This window comes from Dasypus novemcinctus, chromosome 8 (genome assembly GCF_030445035.2).
Source record: "Dasypus novemcinctus isolate mDasNov1 chromosome 8, mDasNov1.1.hap2, whole genome shotgun sequence".
NCBI classification, from domain to species: Eukaryota; Metazoa; Chordata; class Mammalia; order Cingulata; family Dasypodidae; genus Dasypus; species Dasypus novemcinctus.
The window spans coordinates 30598178-30624457 of NC_080680.1; the positions used below are offsets into that span (position 1 = coordinate 30598178).

Consider the following 26280-nt stretch of genomic DNA (forward strand, 5'->3'; position numbering starts at 1 on the left):
CCTACATCTCTTTTATTTTATTTTATTTTAAGATTTATTTTTTATTTATTTCTCTCCCCTTCCCCACCCCCCACCCCAATTGTCTGCTTTTTGTGTCTATCCGCTGTGTTCTTCTGTGTCTGCTTGTATTCTTGTCAGCAGCACTGGGAATCTGTGTCTCTTTTGTTGTGTCATCTTGCTGCGTCAGCTCTCTGTGAATGCAGCGCCACTCCTGGGCAGGCTGCACTTTTTCACACTGGGCAGCTCTCCTTACAGGGTGCACTCCTTGTGCTTGGGGCTCCCCTACATGGAGGACACCCCTGCATGGCAGGTCACTCCTTGTACACGTCAGCGCTGTGCATGGGCCAGCTCACCACACAGGTCAGGAGGCCCTGGGTTTGAACCCTGGACCTCCCATGTGGTAGGCGGATGCTCTATCTGTTGAGCCACATCCGCTTTTCTCCTACATCTCTTTTAAATGCAAGTGGCAGAAATCCAACTTAGGCCAGCTTAGGCAGAAATGAAATGCATCAGATTTGTGGAACCAAGCTTCAGGGTGGATGGACAAGGATAGGACTGTGCTTCAGGGAAAACTGGAACAAAAACCTAAATGCTGTGTATGTATATTTGTATCTTTCTCTCCTTTTACTGCTTCTCTCTTCACATCATTCCATTCTCTCAACCTGGCTTTCTCCCCAAGCCTTGACTATGCCATCTTTGCCACTAGAGAAGAAGGGGCTCCCTTTGCTCATTTCCAGTTTGAAAATCATCTTGGAAGGACTCCAGCGCCTTTGGGTCACACATCTCCTGCGCCCTGGGTACAAAAGCAATAGGATTGGCAGCTCCCATAGAATCACGATAATGAAGTGAAGTGGGAAGAGGTCAGCCCCCAGAGAGGTTGCTTTTGGTGGAAGAAAGACAGAGAACTGGGAAGGCAAAGACTTCTACCTCACCTTCCCCCTCTCCTTTACACAGCTTTGCCCAATGACCTCATCTTAACTTGCATCAACAATCAGATATCTGGGATGGTTTTGCTGATGTGTCCTGTCTCCTATACATTCTAGTTCACCATCCATGGAGATAGATTACTTAGGATGAAATCCAAATTTCAACAGAAAATCAATGATTAACATTTTATCGTGAATCAAAGTGCTAGGTGAGCTTGCAAAAGAAGTTTTATTTTAAAATCACTAAATCCTATTGCTGCAAATTGTACATGAACTTACATGACTGAATTCAGAAGACGTGCATGAATTACTGGGCAATATTATGCATGAACACTTTACCTCCAAACTTCAGCAAAAATCAATCGTTTTTGCAATTCCCATCCTGTCATCTCAAATTGAGATTTATTAATTTTATTCTTCTGATCTTGTAAATCTCAAAAAGAAGAGATATTTCACCTCTTCCTCTTTAAAAATTTCATTATCTTTTAATTAATTTTATTTTTTATATCAATGTTACAAGTTACTCCATTAACACAAGATAATAATTACAATAAAAATAAATCTACTTTGGTCTGTGGTTATACTCCCCTCTTATTTTTGTTATTCCTCATTCTTGAGGGACTTGGGATGATATCCACTCTGACTGCTTCAGACTGAGAAGGCACGTAAACATTATGAAGGTATGAAACAGATAGATACTATGTTTTGCTTGCAGTTGAAGATACTCCTTGTTTTGGTGATGGGACTGGTCCATCATCATCTTGTTATTTGTCCAAGGCAAGGCTAAAGAACTGGAGAGTGGGAGTTGGCTGCAAACGCTGGGTTTGAGGGCTCAACTGGCACACAAACAATCCAAACATTTAAGTCTCTGAGAAATATATTTAACAGGTAAATGCAAATTACAGGTTCAAATACAAGGAGTAGAAGAATCATGATTAGGGGAATTATGCAAATAACTATGTTATAGTTGGAAAATAGACTTTCATCTATTCTCAGATAGGGCCTGCTGAGGGGGTATATCTTCATTATCTTTCTTTTAAATACATATGTATTTTAATTAGAGAAGTTGTAACCTTACAAAACAATTATGCAAAACATGTAGCATTACCATACATCACCCCTTCACCAACACCTTGCATTGTTGTGAAACATTACAGATTATGAAAGAACATCATTAAAATCACCCCTTAATGACTGTTAAGAAAACTACAGATGGGAAGCAGATGTGGCTCAACTGATAGAGCTTCTATCTACATATGAGAGGACCTGGGTTCAATCCCTGGGGCCTCCTGGTGAAAATGAAGAAGAGAAACCATGACCATGTGAAAGCCAGTGCCTGCATGAGTGCCCATGTGGTGAGCCAGTGCCCATGCAAGTGTCCACATGGTAAGCCAGTTCTCTGCGCAAGTGAGTCAAGCAGCAAGATGATGACGCATCAAAAGAGAGACAATGGGAGAATCAAGGTGAAGCGCAGCAGAAACCAGAAACTGAGATAGTGCAGGAGACAGGGAAACTCTCTCCCCATCAGAGGTCTCCAGGATTGAATCCCAGTGAATCCTAAAGGAGAGAAAATGAGAAGAGAAGACAACACAGACAGCAGAAACAGCAGGGGGGGAGGGGGGATGAGGGGAAAATAAATAAACTTTAAAAGAAAGAAAACAACAGAATTGTTGCTTCTGCAAAAACCTCAGTTAGTTCCGTTTATGTATTTCTTTGCCTTGCATATTTTTCAGGCACAGGATTCCAGTGCTTTCCAATGTTTCACTGGTCTTCAAATTATATGAAGCCCCGTGGTAGCAGACATTCTCTGTTTTTCCTTCCACCTAAGTGAAGACTTATATGTTCTGAGTTGAACCTGCCTGTAAGCTAAAATTGATGGCTTCAGGAGTGATCCTCTGACCCAAATGACGCTGAAAGAGCTCGTGGGGATTTTTAACTGGAATTTAGGGAGTCAGTCTCTCCCATGACAGAAAATACGGTGATAGGACTCTAGAGTTAATTGCCATGTTTCTTGACATGTGAAGGAAGACAGTCTATGTTGAATTGTTTTTGTTTGCTTTGTTTTTTAAAATTAATTTATTGAAATATATCACCCACACACAAACATACATAATAAGTGTATAGTAATAGTTGTGAACTTACGAAACAAACATATATAACATCATACAGGACTCTCATAACTCACCCTACCACCAATACCTTAAAACATTGTTGTTAAATCTTTTAAACTAATGATTAAAGAGCATTGTCAAAATATTACTATTAACCAAAGTATTTCCCCCAACCTTCCCTATTATTATTATCTTTGTCATTTATATATGAACATGCATAAACAATTAAGTGTATAGTAAAAGTTGTGAACTTACAAAGCAAACATACATAACATCATACAGGGTCCCCTACACCAACCCTCCATCAACACCTTGCGTTGTCGTGAGATGTTAGTTACAAATTATGAAAGAATATTGTCAAAATCTTACTACTAATTATATTCCTTATCTTACATTTGGTGTGTTTTTCCCCCAACACACCTTAATATTATTTTTAAAATATATTTTGTATGACAGAGTTGTAAACTTAAAAAACAATCATGCACATATGCAGAATTCCCAGGCAACACCCCTCTATCAACACACCACACTGTGGTGGAACATTTGTTACAGATAAGATAATATCATCTGATTGTCACCATGTCCATAGAATACATTTGGCTCACATTTTCCATACTCCCCCATTATAAACACAGTACATCTTTGGCGTAGATGCAAGAATATTATATCACTACTGCTAACCGCAGTCCAAAGGTCATTCCAGTTGTATTTTTCCCATGCATTCCCAATACCCTACAGTAGTGATATACATTTGCTCTAGCTCACAAAGGACACTCTTGCATCTGTACCACCAATCACAATCCTCATCCACCTCTTGGTTTACTGTGCTAGATTATTTTCAGTTTCTAGATTATTCTCTAGCATTCTATCAGTTGGCATTTACATCCCTAGACTACCATTTTCAGCCACACAACCCCATTTATAAACTAGCTATTACTATTTTTACCATCCATCTATACATTTCCACACTTTTACAGTAAAGCTAATTAAAACTTCTACATACATTAAACATTAGTAGTCCATCTCAGTCCTTTTCTTATCTCCATTAAGAATCTACCACCTACCACCAGGGCTTGAAGATACTTTCCTACAATTTCTTCTAGAAGTTTTATGGTTCTTCCTTTTATTTTTAGGTTTTTGATCCATTCTGAGTTAATTTTTGGATAAGGTGTGAGATAGGGGTCCTCTCTCCTTCTTTCAGCTATGGATATCCAATTCTTTCAGCACCATTTGTTGAATGGACTGTCCTGCCTGAACTGTGTTGGTTTGACAGGCTAGTCAAAATCACTTGACCATATATGTGAGGATCTGTTTCTGAACCATCAGTTTGGTTCCATTGGTCTATGTGTCTGTCTTTATGCCAGTACCATGCTATTTTTACCACTAAAGATTGATAGTATGATTTAAAGTCTAGAGACAAGGGTTTGCTTTTCCTTTTATGATGTTTCTGGCTATTCAGGACCCCTTACCCTTCTAAATAAATTTGCTAAATGTGTTACCATTTTTTTTTAATACTGGTAGAATTTTTATCAGGGTTGCATTGAATCTGTATATCAATTTAAGTAGAACTGATATCTTAATGATATTTAGTCTTCTAATCCATGAGCATGGAATGTTCTTCCAGTTATTTAGGACTTTTTTATTTCTTTTAACATTGGGCTGCAGTTTTCTGAATACAAGTGCTTTACATCATTGGTTAAGTTTATTCTTGACTAATTGAGTTTTATCTGTCATATTTTTCACCACCCTTTTGACACTTTTAGTTACTTTTATTGATATAATCTTCATTTCTAGACTCTCTTCCAGGCCTCTCTCTCTGTCTTTTCTTTTCAGGCTCTAGCACACCCTTTAGTATTTCCTGAAAATCTGGTCTCTTGCTTAGAAATTCTCTCAGTTTGTTTATCTGTAAATATTCTAATCTTGCCCTCATTTTTGAAAGACAGTCTTGCTGGATATAAATTCTTGACTGGAAGACTTTCTCTTGTAGTATATTAAATATATCAAAATACTCCTCCATGGTTTCTGGTGAGAAATCAGCACTTAATCTTACTGGGTATCCCTTTATGTTATGCATTGCTTTTCTCTTGAAGAATTCTTTTTCTTTGGCATTTGACATTTTGATTAGTGTGTGTCTTGGAGTCGGTCTATTTGGATTTTTTCAGATGGGGGTACGTTGTGCTTCTTGGACATGGATATCTATGTTCTTCAATAGGGTTGGGAAATTTTCTAATATCATTTCTTTAAATATTCCTTCTGCCCCTTTTCCTTCTCTTCTCCTTCTGGGACACCCATGACATGTATGTTTGCACATCTCTGGCTGTCATTTAGTTCCCTGAGACCTTGTTCAACTTTTTCCATTCTTTTCTTTTGTATGTTCACTTTCAGAGGTCATTCAAGTTCACCAATCCTTTCTTCTACCTCCTCAAATCTGCTATTATGATTCCAATGTTTTCTAAATTTCATTTATTGTGCCTTTCATTCCCATAAGATCTGCTATTTTCCTATGTATGCTTTCAAATTTTCTTTGTGCTCATCCAGTGTCTTCTTACTATCCTAAATCTCTTTAGCCATCTCATTGAATTTATTAAGGAAATTTGTTTGAACATCTATGATTAGTTGTCTCACCTCCTTTATGTCATCTGGAGGCTTATCTTGTTCCTTTAACTGGGCCATATCTTCCTGTTTCTTGGTGTGGATTGTAATTTTTGGTTGGTGTCTTAGCATCTGGATTACTAGAATATTTATACTGGGTGCAGTTTTTGTCTTTAGTTTAGGCTTCCTGCCTTTTCTCCCTTGCTGGTTGTGCATTAGGTGCCAAGGATGTAATTGATGCTATAAACTGTGGAGGCTCAAGCTGCCCTCATTGCCCTTGGGACAGACGAAGTTTCTCCCAACTTTCTCCTTTTCCAGGGGTAGGGATAGAGTCACAGTTGTATGGAATAATCCAAGTCGTGCAGGCCTAGACTGAAGTTGCCCAGAGAGACTGATGAAGATTCACATCCCTTTCTCCCCTGCCTGGGGCATGGATGAGCTGCAGGTGTGGGCAGCAATCTATGCAATGTGGGTCCAAGATGACCGCAGTTGCCCCAGTAGACTTTTATTTATTTATTTATTTTATTTATTTATTTTTTAAAGATTTATTTTATTTCTCTCCTCCTCCCCCCTGTTGTCTGGTCTCTGTGTCCATTCACTGTGTGCTCTGGGTCTGCTTGCATTATCCAGCGAACTGGGAAACTGCGTCTTTTTTTGTTTTGGTTGTGTCATCTTGCTGCATCAGCTGTGTGTGCAGCACCACTCCTGGGCAGGCTGCATTTTTTTCACATGGGGCGGCTTTCCTTGCGGGGCACATTCCTTGCGCATGAGGCTCCCCTACACAGGGGCGCCCCTGTGTGGCACAGCACTCTTTGCGCGACAGCACTGCGTGTGGACCTGCTCACCACATGGGTTTGGAGGCCCTGGGCATCAAACCCTGGACTCTCCATATGGTAGATGGACACTCTATCAGTTGAGCCAAGTCTGCTTCCCCAAGTAGACTTTTAATTATTCAGTTTGTGCCAGCCAAAGGCTAGAGGTGGGACTGAAGCCTAGGCTAGGGCTGCAGGCTGATCCGGGTGAAAGAAACTGCTACCGTCACTGTGATATTTCGTCAAGCCGGCTTCCCCTCAGGCTGGGGGTGGAGTAAAAATGGTGGCCACCAGCCTTTTTCTCACTTGGACAAATTCACACCTCAGCTGTTCACAGGTTATTCCTTAGCCAGCCCAGTCTACCAATCACTAGCTGAAATCAGCAGCCAACCGTCTCCTCCCCCCCATTTTTGGGAAATGGAGCTTCCAATTCCAGTCACAGAACAGCTACTGGGGTGACTTGCACCACCAGAGTAGGACAATCACTGGCCTCCGCGGCTTGGCCGGCAATTTCCTGGAGAGGCTGGCACAGGTCCCTGCAGCCTCCTCCCTGTTGGAGGTGGCACTGGGTCTTACGCTAGACCTGCAATCTGACCTGGATGGAAAGAAGTCAGTCCCCACCAGCACTGGGATTCTCAGTCTGCCCCGCTTCCTATCGTGCCAGGCGAGGAGTTAAGATGGCAGCTCCCAGCCTCTTTGTGACTTGGACAGGCTCAAACTTTAGCTGTTCTCAGGATTATACTGTAGCCCACTGAATTTTACTCATCAGTAGCTGAAGTTGGTGCCCAACCGCCTCGGGAAAGTGGAGCTTTCAGTTCCAGCCGCGGAACAGCTCCTGAGGCGGCTTGTGCCTCCAGTGGAGGATGGGCACCGGCTTCTATGGCCTGGAGGGCTGTCCTTACGAGTCTTCTCTGCAGATGAGCAGTGTCCTCCTTCCATTCCTTCAAGTATGGTGCAGAATGCTCTTCTGGCCTCCTGGAGTCCCCAAACAGGTGCTTCAGCTAACTCCAGCGAGCTCTGGGTGTTTACTAACTGCCCTGTGGCAGGAGATGTCTCTAGGAGCGCCTTAGTCTGCCACCATCTTGCTGTAATCCTGTGTTGAGTTTTTAGGGTACTAATTAATCTTTCTCCTCTCCTCTCCAAAGTTCTGAACCCAGTTAAAACTATCCACAAAAGCCCAATAGGCTCCAACAGGGACCAAAATATCAAGAATACAAATGAACACAGAACACAGAGTGACTGGACACAGAGAGCAGACAACTGGGGTGGGGAGCACAGGGAAAGGGAAATAAATAAATAAATAATACATCTAAAAATATATATATATATATATATATATCAGCTTCAGGGCTAATCCGGGTAGATTGGAAACTATGCCTGGAATCCAGGTTCAGGAGAATATTATAGTTCCTCTTTCCCCACCAAATGGAATTTACTTGCCAGGCACCAGATGGAATTTACTGCCCTGCCGCAGAGGGAGAGCAGGCCCTGGTGAATTTATTATGGAAACAAGACAAGCCCAGAGGGCAGGTTATGTGCTGCCAGGAGATGAACCAGAGAGGGAGTGGATGTGGTTTATGCGGTTGAGTGCCCGCTTCCCACACGGGAGATCCTGGTTTGTCCTGGTGCCTCCTAGGGGCAAAGAAAGAAGTGATCTGAAGGAGAAACCAACTGGGAGATAATGTGGTTCAGGGGTTAGTGCCAGCTTCCCACATACAAGGTGCTGGGTACCTAAAAAAAAAAAGAAAAACTAGAGGGAGGAGCCAGGCCCACATAATGACTCCTTTTGCCAACCTCACCAAAAAGAGAGAAAGAGAAAGGAGGGAATCCACAAAGAAGAATGACAGCTTAGTCCCCAAAACCTGAGACAGCAAAAACCGCTCTTTCAAGTACTGAGGCTGAAAAACACCCTTCATATTTGCTTTATTTAACATAGCTGGTTCACCACACACAAAGGTGGCGATTCTTCCTAGAAAAGAATGCTGCGTACATCCAAACAGCCCTGGAGCCAGCCCTTGTGAGGCTGCCCCCCAACGTAATCACGATTCCTTTGTGAATCCTCTTGAGGTCAGGGATTGGCCCCTGAAGGCTCTGAAATGGGTCTGAATAGAACACTGATTAAATGTATTCAACATCACACCCTGCCCTGGTCTGAAAACTCACTCCCCAATCTGTTTTTCATCTTAAATTTTTCCAGGTAGAATATTCCGTGGAGGTCACTTGAGATTATGCAATGAACTCAAACGAAAGCATAAAACTATTCTAAGTAATACAATGCCAGCAAAATTAAAATGCCCTCATTTGAACTATATGAAATGTCTCACATTATTAAATTCTCAGGGAGGAATTAAAGCCTGAAAAATTAAATGTCTTTACTCCTGAAGGATGAAGTCTAAAGAAATTTAAAGTTCAAAATTATTTTCTCCCCAGTTTCTTTCTGTGCAGGGTCAGTGAGAAGTCCTCACTTAACTATCTTGGTAGCGTCTGGTTCCTTTTGTGGTTGAAGCCTGCTACAGAAAATTCCTGGCTTTTACTCCCGTCAGTCTGTGGCCAGTTGTCTGGAGTCTATGACTTGTGAAATTAGACTCAGTTGGGAGAATCCACCCTCCTGAAGTGGTCCTGTTGCCCTGGGCCCATCCCAAACCTGGCAGAAGGCCAAAGCTTGCTGAGGCATGTGTTGCCGCTGGAGTGGCTCTCCTAAGATGCTGCTTCTCCTCAAAATCATTAAAATTTAGCTTGTCTCTTAGAGGCATCTCGGCCAGTTTTGAGGTAATTTAGACTCCCAGCTCTAGCAAGCACCTTGCTTTTTCAACATGGGAACGCTGAGGTCCTAAAGAAATGAAGTGGCTCTTAATTTCCCTCAGAGTCTCTCCTGAGTCAGGCCTGCTGGTGCAAAGGTCGCTGGCAAGTCCTGTGACTCTGAGACAGGCTTGCAGGGCCAGTAAGCTACCACAGACCCAGAAGGCCAAGGACCAGAAAGGTCAATGCTTTCCAACCTAAGGGCAAAGGCTAATTAGACCTTCCTTCAAGAAAGAATGGGTACCTAACAGCTCAGAGAGGCGAACAGCGGATGCACCAAAAAGACAATGATGCAACCAGTAGGAGGAAAGAATCTTTCTTTTTAAATTTAATAAATTTTTAAAAATTAAGTTTAATAATGTATGTATATTATTCATACATTAACATGCATAAACAGTAAGTGCACGGCAAAAGTTGTGCACTTATGAAACAACCAAACATACGTAAGATGATACAGGGCTCCCATAATCATCTTACCACAAATACTTTGCATTCTTGTGAAACATTTGTAACGAATTATGAAAGAGCAACATCAATGTATTACTATTAACTATAGGCCAAATTAAAATCTTTTTATTATAAAGAAGAATCACGGGTTTCAGGTTGACCAAACATGGAGACACCCTAAATGATTACAATGTCTCTTTGAAAATTGTGAAGATTTACCTCAGGGTTGTGGAAAGTTTGACCTTGGTCCTTTTGTTAAAGCAATCACTCGAAAGACATGGCAAAATCACAGGCAATTGAGAGTCCTTTAGGACTGAAACTCTATGTTAACATAAAGTAAAAGGTTTAAAATGTTAAATCCAAGTAAAAGATACAGGGCAAATCTACTCTATCAGTATATCTTATTAATTGCATTCAAAATCTAGGCCTTAAAACTATGAACTTACTCTGTTTAAGATGAGCAATTTCAGCAAAAAGTTTTTTACTTAAAAATTTTAATAGTTAATTTTTAAAAACAAAATAAATGGAAAACTATACTAAATTCTTTGAGGTCTTTTGCCAATTTAAATGTATAGTTATTATAATCATTAAAATGGGAAGAGACAGTTAGAGAGGGTGATATAAACCAAAGTGCCCATAAAGAAAAGAAAACCAAGAATGACATGTTCATAGCTTCACATTTGCTATTGTTTTAGCCACTGTCTGGACAGAAGCAGTGAGACTAGTCTAGACTGTAGGCAGCAACTTATACTAGGGTATGATATACTGCTGAAGCCTCTGTGATGCTTAGCTCCATTCCTTTGCTATAATCAGTGACAATAAATATTTGTGGAATAAATATTTGTTCAGAGGGAAGGCAAAAGGCCATACTACACACTGTAGGGAGAAAATGGATTTGGAAGGAAATAACTCCACTTCTACCTCATGCTAATTGAAGCCTCCTGAATTTCTTCATCTGAAAAAAACCAGTTTTTGTCCCTTACAGGCTTGCAAGACTCGAAATAATGTATGAAAATGTCTCCCATCTGTTATGCAACAAGGTCAAATCTGAATTTAGTATAAAGAAATTAGAGCTGTTTTAGCCAATTCCTTTTGGTGTATTCAAACTACTCAAATTTTACCATTTAAAATACTGAGCTGGGATTCTCTAGTTTTAAAGATTTTGTGGAGCTGAGGTTTTTGTTTATTTGCTCTCTTGTTTCCAAGAGATTAGACTTCTTATTTCAAGGATTTTAGGGACTATCTTTTAAGGCATGAAATAGCTCACCTCATCCTCACTGGTCATTTAGAAACAAAGTTAATGATTGTTTAATCTATAGGAAATGTCCTTGTCTACTTCTAAACTACCAGGGGATGTTTGTTTGTTTTTCCTATCACACTGATTTAACATTTACAAACTGGACCAGGAGAACAGGGGCATTAGGCTGAGTACTTTCATGCCTCTGTAGGGCACAAGGTGCCTTTGAGAGCCGCAGAGCCCGCAGTGACTATCTAAAACAAGAGGGGTGGGTGGTGGTAAGCCAAACCTTTATATTTTATTTTAATCTGTGACCATCTAACATCTTAAAATTCTCAAGTAGGGAAACGGACTTTGGCCCAGTGGTTAGGGCGTCCGTCTACCACATGGGAGGCCCGCTGTTCAAGCCCCGGGCCTCCTTGACCCGCGTGGAGCTGGCCCATGCGCAGTGCTGATGCGCGCAAGGAGTGCCCTGCCACTCAGGGGTGTCCTTCACGCAGGGGAGCCCCACGCGCAAGGAGTGCACCCCGTAAGGAGAGCCGCCCAGCGCGAAGGAGGGAGCAGCCTGCCGAGGAACGGCGCCGCCCACACTTCCCGTGCCGCTGACGACAACAGAAGCGGACAAAGAAACAAGACGCAGCAAAAAGACACAGAAAACAGACAACCGGGGGAGGGGAGGGGAATTAAAATAAATAAAAATAAATCTTTAAAAAAAAAAAAAGTTCTCAAGTAGTGTCAATATGAAAACTCGGGCTTTCAGTGTAACGAAAGTGTTTTTAAAAGAGGGGAGGAGGGAATTTAAGACCATTGAGAATAAAGAACTCAAGAAGGCTAAGCTTTGGAGGAGTTGCACAAATGAGAAAGACTTGCATTCTATGCCTCCTAATAGTTTTTTGTCAGGGATAGATAAATGTTTGAAACACTTTGGCCAGTGTTTTCAAACAGTAGGGACACAACCCAATAGTGGATTGTGAAACCTAACCAGTGGCTTGCAAACAGGGTTTTCTTTAAAGGAATGAAATAGAACAGAACATAGAATGAGTCACTAGAAGTACAGTAGGAACTCTTTTATGAGACTTTTCATTCAGTATGTGTACATACAGGTTGGGTGTATGCCAGGACGATTGCATTTTACCTTGCATAAAATAAAATTTTTACTGTCGGTAGTGGTTTTTTAAAAAACATTGAAATATACTGCCTAGGCTACAACAGTTCCTCAGGGGAACAAAGCTCTTCAGAGGAAGTTACATAGTAAAGCCCATTTTCATTCATGAAAATAAGGAAATAAGGACAGGCCCATTTCAAAAGGAAAAAAAAATAGACAAGGAGCATAGAATGGATTAAATTGTATTTTCTAAGTTTTCTATGACGAAGAACTTAACAAATTACCTTAAGTCATACACAAAAACATGGTTTTACAAAAATTCAAACATACAATAGAGTAAAACATGCAAAACCTCCTTTCATTCCTCCCCTTCCAATCCCATTGCAGAGCTAACCACTGTCAATAGCTTGATATATTACCATTACAGACAATTGTCTAGATGTGCACAGACACAGGTCTACAGTACACAAATGTAAATAGGTTTTTAACTATTTAAACAGGAGTTGTAGGATAAATATTACTGTGCAACTTGCTTTATTTTCTTTTCCTGCCCCCTTGTTTTTGTTTGCACTCACTGTCTGCTCTCTGTGTCCATTCGCTGTGTGTTCTTCCCATGTCTGCTTGTCTTTTCTTCTCGTCTTTCTCTTTTAGGAGGCACCAGGAACCAATCCCAGGACCTCCTAGCTTGGGAGAAAGGCACTCAGTTGCTTGAGCCACCTCATCTCCTGGTCTGCTGAATCTCTTGCTTTTTACCTCTGCGTTTCCCTTTATTGCATCATCTTGTGGGCTGCCAGTTTGCCTTCACGAGGAGGCCCCAGGAATTGAACCTGGGGCCTCCCATATGGAAGATGGGAGCCCAATCGCTTGAGCCACATCCATTTCCCTGCTTTATTTTCATATCAATGTGTTTTAAAAATATTTTCATGCCCAAACCATAGAGCTATTCTTCTTGTTGCTGCAGCATATTACATGGTAGGAACTGGCATACCAATTCAACAATTTTCATTTGGGTTCAACTATGTTGTTTCTAATTTTTCATTATTTCAAAAAATGCCTCAGTATATGTTCCTGTGTATATGATTTCTTTGGACACTTGCACGAATATTTCTTTAGGCTGCATGTCTAGAATTAGAGCCACTACATCAAAGTCTAGACACATTTTAAATAGTGATATATACTGCCAAACTGTCTATCTCAAAAGTTGTATCAACTGATACTTTTTTCAATAATAACTGAGAGCACTTACTTCCTCACATTATCCCCAGCATTAGCTATTACCAACACTTTAATATTTGCCATTTCAGTGGATTTTAAAATAGCATCATTTTAATTTCCCTAGTTGCTTATGAAGTTGAATATCTTTACCTGTTTAGTGTCTATATTTATTCTCCTTGACAAAAATACTTTTATATCCTTTATCCATTTTTTGTTTGGATTCTAAGTGCCCCTTTATATTAGGGATATTAACCTTTCTGTTACATTACTCATATTTTCCCAACAGTTTGTCTTTTATTTAAATGTCTGATTTTATATACAGAAATTTTACATTTTTAAAATGTAGTCAAACCTATCTTTTTTCCCCTTTGACTACTGGGTTTTGTGTCTTGTTCAGGAAAACCTTCCCCATATCACATTTTTAAAAATTCCAATATTTTCTTGTGGTTCTTTTGAAATTTCATGTTTAATCCATCTGGATTTTATTTCTTGACCATAATATGAAATATGTTTTCCAACTAGTCAATAATTTCAGCATCATTTTTTTGGATTTCCTACTTGTATGTAATGCCATCAATTTCAGATATTAAATCCCCAAATACACATTGCTCTCTTCCTGAATTCTCTGTTGGGTGACCTACCTCCATGAATTGCTCTAACATATAGTCAAAATTTGTTTTGTGTGTTATCTCCTCCACATGAACTTTATAATTGGGTTATTATATTAATTTTTTTAAATCTGGAGAGTGAATGTGGCTCAAGCAGTTGAGCACCTGCTTCCTACATGTGAGGTCCCAGGTTTGGTCCCTGGGTCTCCTAAAAACAAAAAAATACAACAACAGGCAAACAAAGGAAGGAACCAACTCAGGGGAAACAATGTGGCTCAGTGGTTGAGCGCTGACTTCCCACATAAGAGGCCTGGGGTTCGATCTCCCACCCTGGTACCTAAAAAAAAGGTACCTAAAAATAAAAACTGGTTGTGATTGTATGAAGTTGCTTTGTACTTACAAATTAACTCAGTAGAAATGACATATTTATAATGTTGAGTTTTCTTGTAAAGTAACATAGTGTGCCTCTCCATTTTTGGGGTCTTCTTTTACGCCTGTCAGTAGTTTATTCTGTTTATCACTCTCTACATTTCTCGTTAACCTTATTTCTAGGAAATACTTTTAACTTGTAGCTATTGTAAATGGGGATCTTTTTTTCCCTGTACGTTTTCTGATTATTGTTGGTATATAAAAAAGCATTTGATTTTGGTGCATAGGGTTTGCGCCCTGCTGCCTTACTAAGCTTTCTCAGTTGTAATAGCATACCAATAGATAATCATAGGTTCCTTTTTGTCAAAAACAAAACAAAACAAAACATCTTTATAATCTTGTCTCACTTTCAATCGTAGTACTTTTTAGTACTATTTCTTGTCTTCTTTCAGAATTAACAAGAATGCTTCAAACTTTTCACCAAGTTGGAATGCTGTAGTTTTCTGATCGGTACATTTAATCAAGCTAAGGAAGTTAAGGAAGTTTCCTTCTATTTCTAGATTAAGAGCACAGAGGATGTTGAATTTATCAAATGCTTTTTCAGCATATGAAGATGATTGTGTAATTCTTTAACCTGTCAATTTAGTGAGATATACTAATATATTTTCTTATGTTGAATAAATCTTGCATATTTTTTATAAATCTATTTGAAAATGACATATTTTTACTGTACTGCTGAATTCAAATTTCTAGTTTTATTTTTTATTTTTGCACTTCTGTTAAGGGAGACTGGACTACAGTTTTCTTTGTTTGTACAGTTTGGGTATCAGGATGAGGAATAAATTAGGAAACATTACATCATTTTCTAAACTCTGGAAAGGCTTACAAATAATAAATGTGTTCCTTGCATGTTTAATACTATTTTTTTAAAGGAGAAGTTTTTGTACTACCTTTTCAATTTCTCCTATGATATTGGGTCTATTTATATTTCTTAATTAAGCCTTCAATTTTTTCTATTTCTCTGTAGTTTTTACAGCTGTATCAAGATATAATTGGCATACAAGTCACCCATTTCAAGTGTACAATTCAATGCTGTTTAGTATATTCACAGATGTGTGCAACAGTGACCACAATAAATTTTCTAACACTTTCATTTCAAAAAGAAACCCCTTATCTTTTGTTAGCACCCTCTTACCTCCTTATCCCCTACCCCCAGCCCTAAGCAATTAAGAATCTACTTTCTGTAGAGTCTTCTGTTCTGTACCTCCATATAAATAGAATCATATAGAGTGGTAATTTGATATTATTATATGAATCCCAAGAAGAGAAAGATGGTGTTTGTAAACTAATCTATTCCTCTGTGTGCAATACACTTTGATTGCATTAGATTAGCTGAGATGTCTTTGATTAAATTACCTGTTAAGATTAGGGGTTTGATTGGACCACATCAGTAAGGTGTCACTCAGGTTGAGTCCCCACCCCCTTGGTGGGTCAATATAAAATGGACACTCACTCAAGAAGACACAATGGAAAAGAGAGCTCTGTCATTTTGGTCCTGGAGCCATGGGGAGAGATGAGGCATTCACCTGATAGTTTACAACTGAACTTGTGAAGAGACCAGAAGAGCTGAGACTGATATAGAAAGCCTGGAAGGAAACAAGCCCTATGCCAGAAGAGAGAGAAAGCCCTGAGAGACAAGCCGTACGCCAGCCTGCAGCTGAGAGAGAGGAAGCCTGAACCCTTGCAGAAATCAGCGTTAGTGGCAATTGATTTTGGTGAGAAGGCATTCTTGAGCTGGACTCTTTAGGGCCTTGTAACTTGTAAGTTTTACCCTAAATAAATATCCTTTAAAAAAGCCAATAGACTTTTAGTACTTTGCATCGGCACCCCTTTGGCGGACTAATATATATACAATACAGTCTTTTGTGACTAGCTTCTTTCACTTAGAATAAGGTTTTCAAAGTTCAGCCATGTTGAAGCATAAGTACTTCATTCCTTTTTTAGGGTGGAATAAATTCCATGTACAGACATACCACCTTATGTTTATACTTTCATCAGTTGCAATCTCTATATTTTTAAAAGTCATCATACTTCATCTAGCCTTTCAAATTTATTGGAATAAAATTATACAGTCATATTGGTATTAAATTGTAAAGAGTATTCTCTGTTAAAGTCTTCTCTATATTAGGTATCTTCCTAAAAATTATTCCTAATGCTGGATATATATATATATATATATACAAAAAGTGTGTGTGTGTATACATATATACACTTTTTTTTAATACCCAGCACAATACTGGTACTTTTTTTCTTTTTTTAAGATTTATTTTATTTATTTATCCCCACACCTCCCACCCCCTCCCTGCGCCCCTTCCCCCCCCCCCCCCCGCTGCTTCCTTGCTGTTTGCTCTCTGTGTCCATTTGCTGTGCATTCTTATGCATTCTTCTATGTCTGCTTGTTTCCCTTTGTTCCATCATCTTGCTGCGCCAGTTCTTCATGGGCATGGGCAGTCAGCTCTCCACAGGCGTGGGCGAGTCTGCCTTCACAAGGAGGCCCTGGGACACAAACGCAGAGCCCCCTATATGGTAGACAGGAACCCAATTGGATGAGCCACATCTGCTTCCCTACATATACATACTTTTAAAATTTAACATTTACTAAACACCTACTTTGTCCCAGACACTCACTGTGCTAGGTGCCCTCACTGTGCTGTCCTCACAGCAGTCATTTACTCAGAAATTAAAAAGAGGAAAAGAAACATGGTTCCAACCTACAAACAGCAATGGGGGCTGGACACAGTGGATACAGGCAATTTATATGACAGAGAAGGCATGCCCACCAGAAACTTGTTTTCTTTCTCTGGACAACTCTCTACTAAGTGGTTGTTTTAAAGCTGTTCAATATTTATTGACTTCATTCATGGCCTTATAGACTGGTACCTGGTAGACATTCGATTACTCTGAATGCTATCCAAAAAAGGGAACAAGACAGTTTGGTGTAAGGGGTATTCATATTGGAACTAGAAAATATTTTGTTCTGTTCATATGGTTGCAACAGCCCTTAAGGAAGTACCTGCCCTGACTATATAAATGCTTAATGTAGACCTATGTCTAAATTCCTGAGTCAGAATCTTGTACTTTTCCACACCCCACAAGGTCAGAGGAAGTGAGGAGATTTCTAGTCCAAAGAGGAGAGGAGGGCACGACTGGTTTGGAAGCAGGACTGCACCTGCATCTACAGAAGCAATGCAAACGGTAGAACACCCTCGCTCTCTTCTGTCTCCCATATACACTGGGAACTACTGATGGGCGCCCAGGCTTCGGCCATGCCCTGGTTGTCCGTGCCCAGCTTGGAGTGGCCTCATGGAAAGTCATGGATTCCAGCACCTCCAGAGGTTGAAGAACTTCCTTCAGCACCACCTTCAGGTGATGCTGTCAGTATTTACACTCCTCAGTGTCTGTCTTTGGAGAGTGCACTCTGCTGCCTCTAATTTTTCAGAAATGTATTCACACTCTGAGTTGAGCTGAGGCATGATTTCACTTTGTTTTTGGAGATTTTTTAATTCCCTCTGCTTTTCTGGGAGTTCCAACTCTAGCTCCTCATTTTCTTCAGTTGGGTATTCTTCTCTCTGCTTTTCTCATTGCATTTTTCTTCCAGTTTGTCATTCTTGTTCTGGAGCCAGAGGATCTCATTGCGGCAGATGGAGAACTATCTCTTCCACTGGCTGCTGACTCTGATAGCGTAGGGTCTGCAGCTCCATCTCCATTTCTTCGCGTTGGCAGCACTCTGTGTCAAAGTGATCGGCAGCTTGTCATTCTCGGATTTCAAGTGTGTCAGCAGGACCCACATGAGAAGGCTTTTCATCGATGTCTCATTGACACTGGATGCCTGAGTAGGAAGACAATGGGGTTTCACACCCAGAATCTTGGGAATGGTTGCTCGGGGTCTCGATTTTCTCCAGGAACTTGTTTGTGGCTAGTTTGACAGCTTCTTTCACTTCCTGGAGTTTTTCTGCAAATTTTGCTACCTGCTGCTCAGAGGTAAATCCCAAACCCAACACCGTGTTGGCTCTGCTGTCTGCCCATTGCCCAAACTTATGCGACATTTTGGTGAAAGTCACATTTGGTGTGATTGTGCTGTTCACGATCACCTTAGCTTCGACTTCTCCTAGACTCAAAATCATCAATTCTCCTCTGAACCTTTACTAATATATATTTAAAGCTAAGCAAAAAAATACACAGATCCAACAAATCCATACTTCAAATGTAAATCATAATGTGATTGGATGCATGCATCATCAGACCTTTCCATCATAAAAATTTCCTGTGATATAAAGTAGACTGAAAAATTTGCCGGTCAAAAGAAGCCAAACAGCCCTAAAGACATCAAAAAGAGAATTAAAAAGTTCCCTAGAGGGGTTCAACAGCAGATTGTTGCTGGCACAAGAAAGAATAAGTAAACTTGAAGAAAAGACAATGGATATCATCCCAATGGAGGACAGAGAAGGAAGAAAGAAAGAAAAAAACTGAACAGATCCTGAGAAACCTGTGGGACACCATTCAGCTTACCAACATATGCATTGCAGGAGTCCCAGAAGAAGAGAGAAAGGGCAGAGATAATATTTAAAGAAATAATGGTGAAAACTTTCCAAATTTAAGGAAAGACATGAATATACACATCCAAGTCATTTGATGAACTCCAAACAGGATAAACCCAAATAGACCCACACTGTGCCATGTTTTAATTAAACTGCTGAATACCAAAGATAAAGAATAAATTCTGAAAGCTTCAAGAGAGAAGCAACTTGTCATATCAAAGTAAGCCTCAGTAAGATTAGGTGCCAATTTCTCATCAGAAACCATGGAGGCAAGACAGCATTGGGAAGACATATTTAAGGTACTAAAAGCAGAATACTGCCAACCAAGAATTCTATAACCAGCAAAACTGTCTTTCATAAATGAGAGCAGGATTAAAACATTCCCAAATAAACAAAAGCTGAGGGAGCTCATCACCACTAAAAAATGCTGAAGGGAGTTCTGTAGGTTGGAAGGAAAGTTAACTAGAAAATTGACTGAAGCCAAATGAAGAACTAAAGATCTCTGGCAAAGATAATGACACAGGTAAATATAAATACTAGTACTACTGTACTTCTGATATGCAACTCCATTTTTTACTTCTTACAGGATCTAAAAAGCAAATGGATAAAATGTAGTGATGAATGGTTTTGCACTCATAATATATACATATGTAATTTCTGAAAAGAACTACCTAAAGGTGGAGGGATGGAGAGGTACAGGAAAATAGTTTGTGTTTACTTTTTTTTTTTCAAATATGAAGTATTTCTTTATTCAAAATACTTACAGAAGTTCCCTTCCTACATCGAGAATCCAATTTATCAGCAGGAGAGGAACTTAATACATATTCTACCATGCTCACACCAAGGCCTCCACTTTCTGATCCCGGAGACAGTACTGCATTTACTTCACTGTTTCCATGAAAACCTTGTCCAGATCTCCGTACCACAATACGCTGGGAAATTAAATGGTGAGACGTTCCCCATGCAGTCTCTCTCCATTAATCATCCCCAAGTAGTATGCCTTTTTGTCATCTTTTGTTGAATCATCAGGTTCCCAAGACTTTTTGGTACGTAAAAGCCTTAAATCAGTCCTCTGAAAATGACGAACTGTTTGGAAAACGCTGTCCTGAAGAAGGGGAGGGCTAGCTAGCTGCAGGGTGCCCTCTTGTGGCCCAGAGGAGTCACTGGACTCTTTCTCTGCCTCTCTCCCATTCCCCTAGATTCTAACGTAAGAGCTTGAAAATCATGATTCATTTTCATCCACAAATCAGACGGGGTTCTGCGACCGCAGCCGGGGACACCGACCACTGGGCACACGGCGGAGTCACTGTGGGCCGCCGTCCCCTCCTCCGCCTCCGGTAGCGGCAACCTCTTCCCTCTCCACCTGCCTCGGCGCCACCGCACCTCCTCCTCCTCCCCTGCTCCTCTGCACCACCGAAGCACCGAGGGCGAGACACAGGCGCGCGACAACATGGCCGCCGCCTCCCCTGCCCGCCCCTCCCGTGTTTGCTATTTGAGTTAAATTGGTATCAAAGCATACAAGAATGTTAGAGATTTAAGTCCCACTGTAACCACAGAGAAATTAACAGAGAATGTGCAAACTCATAGGAACAGATAGTAGAGTACAAGTTACCAGGGGTGGGAGGCAAGGGCAATGGGGAGTTAATGCAAAATAAGTGTTGGATTTCTGTTTGGGATGAAGGGAAAGTTCTAGTATTGAACCATGGTGCAACAATGTGAATGCTGTTAATCCCATTGAATGGTATACTTGTGAGGGGTTAGGAGGGGAAATTTTATATGTTCTTATAATTAAAAAAAAAGAAAGAGATGACAATAAATGCAACACATGCCACCTGAATGGAATCTAAATATGGAGAAAAAAAGGTTCAAAAGGACATTGTTGGGATATAAGAAAAAATTGGAACAGACTTTAAGCTTTATATCAATGTCAAATTCCTTGAATTTGATAACAGCACTTAAGTGGGTCACATAAATGAATATCCTTGTTTATAGGTAATCTACATGGAAGTATTATGTATTCAAGGAGTACGATGTGTGCAACTTGCCCTCAAATATTCAGAAAATAGATAGATGGGTAGATGGAAAGAATAATATAGCAAAGGCAGCAAAATGTTAAAGTTGATGGATCTAGGTATTGGGGGGGGGTGTCATAAATTGGAGTTCCCTATATGGGTTTGTATTGTTTTTGTAACTATCCTGTAAGTTTGAAATTATTTCAAAATAAAAAGTTAAAATTATCATACAGTGAAACTGAAAGGTACAAAGTTCTGTCAGTTCTATCACATGCATAGACTCATGTTACTACCATCACAATCAGAATACACAACAGTTCCATATCCCCAAAAAACTCCCTTGCAGTGCCTCATTGTAAGCCCTCACCCCACTGCTAACTCCTGACAACCATTGATCTTTTCTCTGTTGCTCTAGTTTTGTCTAGACAAAAATGGAATTATAAGATGTGGCAGCTTGGTATTATTTATGAATTCCAATAAGAAATATAGATTATGTTTGTAAACTGGTCTGTTCCTCTGGGCATGATACCCTTCGTTTGTATTAGATTCAGCTGAGACGTCTGATTAAATTGTTAAGATTAGGGCTTGGATTCAACCGTGTCATTAGAGTGCAACTCAGCCTTGAGTGCCCAACCCTTTGGTGGGCTGACAAAACAGCCTCTCACACAGGAGCAAACTCACAGAAAGAAAGAACACAGAGGAAGAGAGACAGCTTATTAGACATGGCAGAGGCTCCGGGTACAGAGATGAACCTGGTAGTCTACAGCTGACCTTGTGAAGAGACCAGAAGAGTTGAGCCCAGAAAGAAATGAGCCCCAGGGAGAGAGACGAGCCTTATGCCAGCCTACAACTGATATTAGAAGAAGCTGGGACCAGGAGCCTTAAGAGCAAGAAGGCTGAACCCTTGCAGACATTACCTGCTATCTTGTTGTAACACGTGGCAAATTACTTTGGGTGAGCAAGTACATCTTATGGTACCTTGAGCTGGACTTTTTAGGACCTTTTAGGACCTTACCGCAAATGAACACCCTTTATAAAAGCCAACAGATTTCTGGTATTTTGCATCAGCACCCCTTTGGCTGACTAATTCATAAGATATGTAACCTTTTTGAGACTAGCTTCTTTCATTCAGCATAATAATTATGAAATTTAGTGAAACTGTTACTTGTATAATAAGGTATTCCTTTTTATTGCTGAGTAGTATTTCCATTGTCTGGGTGTTATCACCACCATTTTTTTAATTCCTTCACCTTTAGAAGACATTTTGGTGATTAGGAATAGAGCTGCTATGAACATCCACACATAGTTTATTGTGTAAACATAAGTTTTTATTTCTCTAGGGTAAATACCCAGCAGTGGAATTGCTGGGTTAATAATATGTATATGCTTGATGTTTAAAGAATCTTCCAAACTGTTATGAGTGCCCCATTTTGCATTCTCATCAGCAATCTATGAGAATTCCAAGTTGCCATGCATTCCCAACAGCCCTTGGTATTTTATATATTTTTTCTTTCTTTTTTTAACTTTAGCCATTCCAATAAGTGGTAGATCCACTGATTTTGAAGAGAGGTGTGTTAATGGTTCTTTTAATTGGTTTGTCCATTTTTCAATATATTTCTAAACTTTTGCTCTATTTGCTTTGCAGCCAAGTTTTTAGAATGCAGATAAATCTTTTTAAAATCTTTCTGCAAAATAGGAACACTAATTTATTCTTGGTAGCAATGTAATATGGTGCAGCCACTGTGGAAAACAGTTTGGCAGTCCTTCAGAAAGTGAAGTATAAAGTTACCATAATCCCAGTTCTAGGTATATACCCAAAAGAATTGAAAGCAGGGACTTAAAACAGGTATTTTCACACTGATGCACATAGTGGCATTATTCACAATAATGGAAGCAACCCAAGTGTCTATCGGCAGATGAATAAACAAAGTGTGTTGTATACATTCAATGGAAATTATTCAGCCATGAAAAGGAACAAGGTTCTGATACATGCGACATCATGGATGAACCTTGAAGACATAACATGGGGTGAAATACGCTAGACACAAAAGGACAAATATTGTATGAGCTCAGTGATATGAAATAATTAGAATAAGCAAATTCAGAGAGTCAGAAACTAGGGTGCAGGTTACCAAGGGTGGGGTCGGACTAGGGAAAGGGGACTTAGTTCTAAATTGGTACAGAGATTCTATTTGGAGATGGAAAAGTTTTGGTCATGTATAGTGGTGATGGTGACACAAAATTGTGAATGTAATTATCACCACTGAATTATGTATCTGAACGTGGTTAAAAAGGGCAATTTAAAATGGTATATATGTTGTTAGAACAAAAATTTAAATACAAACCAACCATAGGACTGTACAACACAGTGACCCTTAATATAAACTATGGACTAATAGCTAATAGTACATTATAATAATATTCTTTCATCAAAGTTGTAACAAAGGTCCCATGGTAATGCAAAATGTTCAAAATGGGGGCTGGTATAAAGGAACTTATGTTTTGTGGATGATTTTTCTGCAAACCTACAACTTCTCTAATTAAAACCGCCCCCCCCCCCAAAAAAAAACTCTCTGCAAAACTGTACTTTTAAATAAGCCCTCCCCACCCCAATTTTTCACTTTGTTCCATTTAATGGTTGTCACCTTGGGTTCTATTTAATCTAAATTTAACATAGCCACACCTACCTATATTTATAAGCTGTGACAGTTAGTTTGTCTTTTGCAAATGGCATAACTGGATTTTGTGTTCTTACCCAAAATTAAGGATGTTGTCTAACAGAATTTAAACTACTCATGCTTGTGAGAAAAGAACTTGCTATTTGGGTTTTTTTCCCCTAAACAACTTGTTTCATTTTTCTTTCCTGTTTTTATTAAATTTTTAAACTCCATCTTCTCTTTCACAGTAGTTTGGTAGTTGTTCACATATATTTGGTTCTCTCTCCTTCACTTCCCTGCTCTGTTAAACTCAGGCATGGCCACATGATTTTCTTTGGCCAATGAAACGTGAGCAGAAGTTTTACATCCCAGTATATGTTACATTACACTCTCTTTTCCCTTAAGCACCGCAACCAGCAATGTTCCAAATAGTGATGTTCCACCATCCCTGTTTCCAGGTTGAGTTGTGATACGGAGAAGAGCCCCTACCCAACTTACCAAAGGCATACAGCATGAACACAAATAAACCGATATTGTGTTAAGCCACTAAGATTTTGGAGATATTACTAGAGCATCAGCTACCCTATCCTTACTGATGAACCCTTAACTTTTAAATATTTGTCTATCAGCTCCTAGAGCAAGTACTCTATTTCTTTTGAATAAGACAAGATCCTGAGCATACTTTTCCTTTCTACACTCTGCCGTGCCTCGTTTCACGTCAAAACCTAGGTTTTTAGTTTTGGACTTTGTCTTATTTTCACATTGCATGTTAATATTTATTTAGATTTATAAGTTTCTCTGGTGTCTTTGTTAATCACTGTTTCTTTGATTTAAATTCTTTCAGGGATTCATGGTTCAGTTTGCTTTAGTAATTCTTAGTGAAAGATTTTCTAAGTAATCTGGTTAATGATGTGAAATCTAATGCTTACCTGGTATTTTTTGTCTCATTAATTGAATAAATATTTGTGCCCATATTATATGCCAAACAGTGTTCTCCTGGATTCTCTTTTTCTTAAGTTTTACCTTTTGTCCCTTTGCAGTACATGTTGAGAGCCCTTGATTGAATGTTTCATTTCACAAATTTTTCAACTGACTCCACAAGCTATCTAGCCCACCTGCTCAGCCTTTTATTTCCACAATCATATCTATATCTATATATTTTAGGATGTACTGGGGATTGAACCCAGGACTTTGTACATGGGAAGCAGGTGCTCAACCACTGAGCTACCACTTCTCAATGAGCTGTTTTTTTCATTTGTTTTTAGGAGGTACCCACTCAATCACTTGAGTTACATCTGCTCCCCCACAATCACATTTTTAATTTCCAGAAACTCAAAATATTTCTTTTCCTAGCATCCATCCTATTACAGATGCATGTCTTGTGAATCTAAGATCTTAATTGTATTAATTTAAAAATTTCTTTTCTCCTAGTAACTATTTTCTTAAAGAGGACAATTCATTTGTTTTATTTTGATGCCTTTTATGTTTCTAGTATTCTTCAAATTTCACGATTCTTGGCTGTCTGTTCAAATTTATAGATGAGGAACTAAGATTAACATTTTGTTAACTGAATGCCTTTCCTCAGCCAAATGAGAATTCTGGTTCACTTTCAAAAGAAAAGGTTCTGATTATAGGTACTTCTGGTGATTGAAAGGGGAGTGGCAGGCCATATAGCCAGAGAAAAGTGTGTGGGTAACTTATCTTTGATTCCTCCTTGTGGCCATTTCGGGTAACTCCCTTATTTCCAATCCCAGGGTTTCCTGCGTCAGAACTCCCACTTCAGAGAGCCTTTTTCTTAGCCTTAGCCTGATGGCAAACTCCAGAATTAGATGTTCCAAAGATGAGTGGAATGGCTCAGCTGTTCCACTCTTTACCTAGTTAAATGGTCCATCAATAATCTGTTTGATATCTTCCAGAAATTCCACATTGTCCGGTTTCTGGTTTTCCACTCTGCTATTAATTTATTTTTATTTTAATATTTCTTCAGTCATTTCAATGGGATTCTGGAAGAGTAAAAGAATGTGTTCAGTCATCCACATTAATCTATAATTAGAATTTTTTAAAAAATCATCTATTTTGCTGATCTTCTGAGTAGCAGGAGTTACTACTGTTTTAAGATTGGGTATTATTCTGTAATAGTCAAAATTAGTCTAGCTGGTTATTGACTATAGAACTGGATACACATGCAATTGTAATTTTTGACCACTATTAATCACAGGTGGATGTAGGGCAGGATGACAAGCTCTCCTCTATAGTTTCACATCTTATACCTGACACTTAAAAAAAAAAAAAAAAAGGTCCAGTTTGTATATGGATGGAATATATTCCAGTTAACACTCAGTAAAGGTACATGCTCATCACCCTCTACAACCCAAATGAAAATACTGTATTTTAATTTTATGATATTGCCTCAGGTATAGTATTGAAGGTATAACAATCATTCAAAGGACTAAACTCACAAACATTAAGCAGCCAAGTATCCATATTTATAATGCTTAATGGAATAGTTTCAAATGATTGATAAACATACATAAAATATGAAAGAACTATAATGGAGGGTGTGCAAGTGTCCTTTTAAAACTCCATGGTCCAAAAAAAAATAATGAAAAAAGAAAAGAAAAAAAAATTCAAAGAAGACTGAGGATATCAGGAATAAACTCATGTAACTTCTAACTCAACCCACCCTTATTTCCATCCAAATTTACCAATATCCATCCAACTCTTAGTACACAATCATTTTTACATATTTTGGAATGTGAACTCCATCCCTGATTTTATTCTTTTCCTTTCCA

At 39.3% G+C, this 26280-nt stretch overlaps 1 protein-coding gene and 1 pseudogene across 4 annotated transcripts in view; both read right to left on the reverse strand.

Moving 5' to 3' along the window:
• Positions 1 to 17556: 17556 nt before the first annotated feature.
• On the reverse strand, positions 17557 to 18483 carry LOC101417721 (homer protein homolog 2 pseudogene; annotated as a pseudogene).
• Positions 18484 to 23684: 5201 nt separating this feature from the next.
• The window catches only part of CEP78 (centrosomal protein 78), a 47060-nt gene continuing 44464 nt past the window's right edge, over positions 23685 to 26280 (reverse strand). For all 4 annotated transcript variants that reach the window (XM_058301625.2, XM_023584394.3, XM_058301624.2 and 1 more), the window contains one exon: positions 23685 to 25491. In XM_058301625.2, coding sequence (XP_058157608.1) covers positions 25481 to 25491 — 11 coding nt within the window. In that variant the 3' untranslated portion in view covers positions 23685 to 25480. The remainder of the gene's footprint in view (positions 25492 to 26280) is intronic.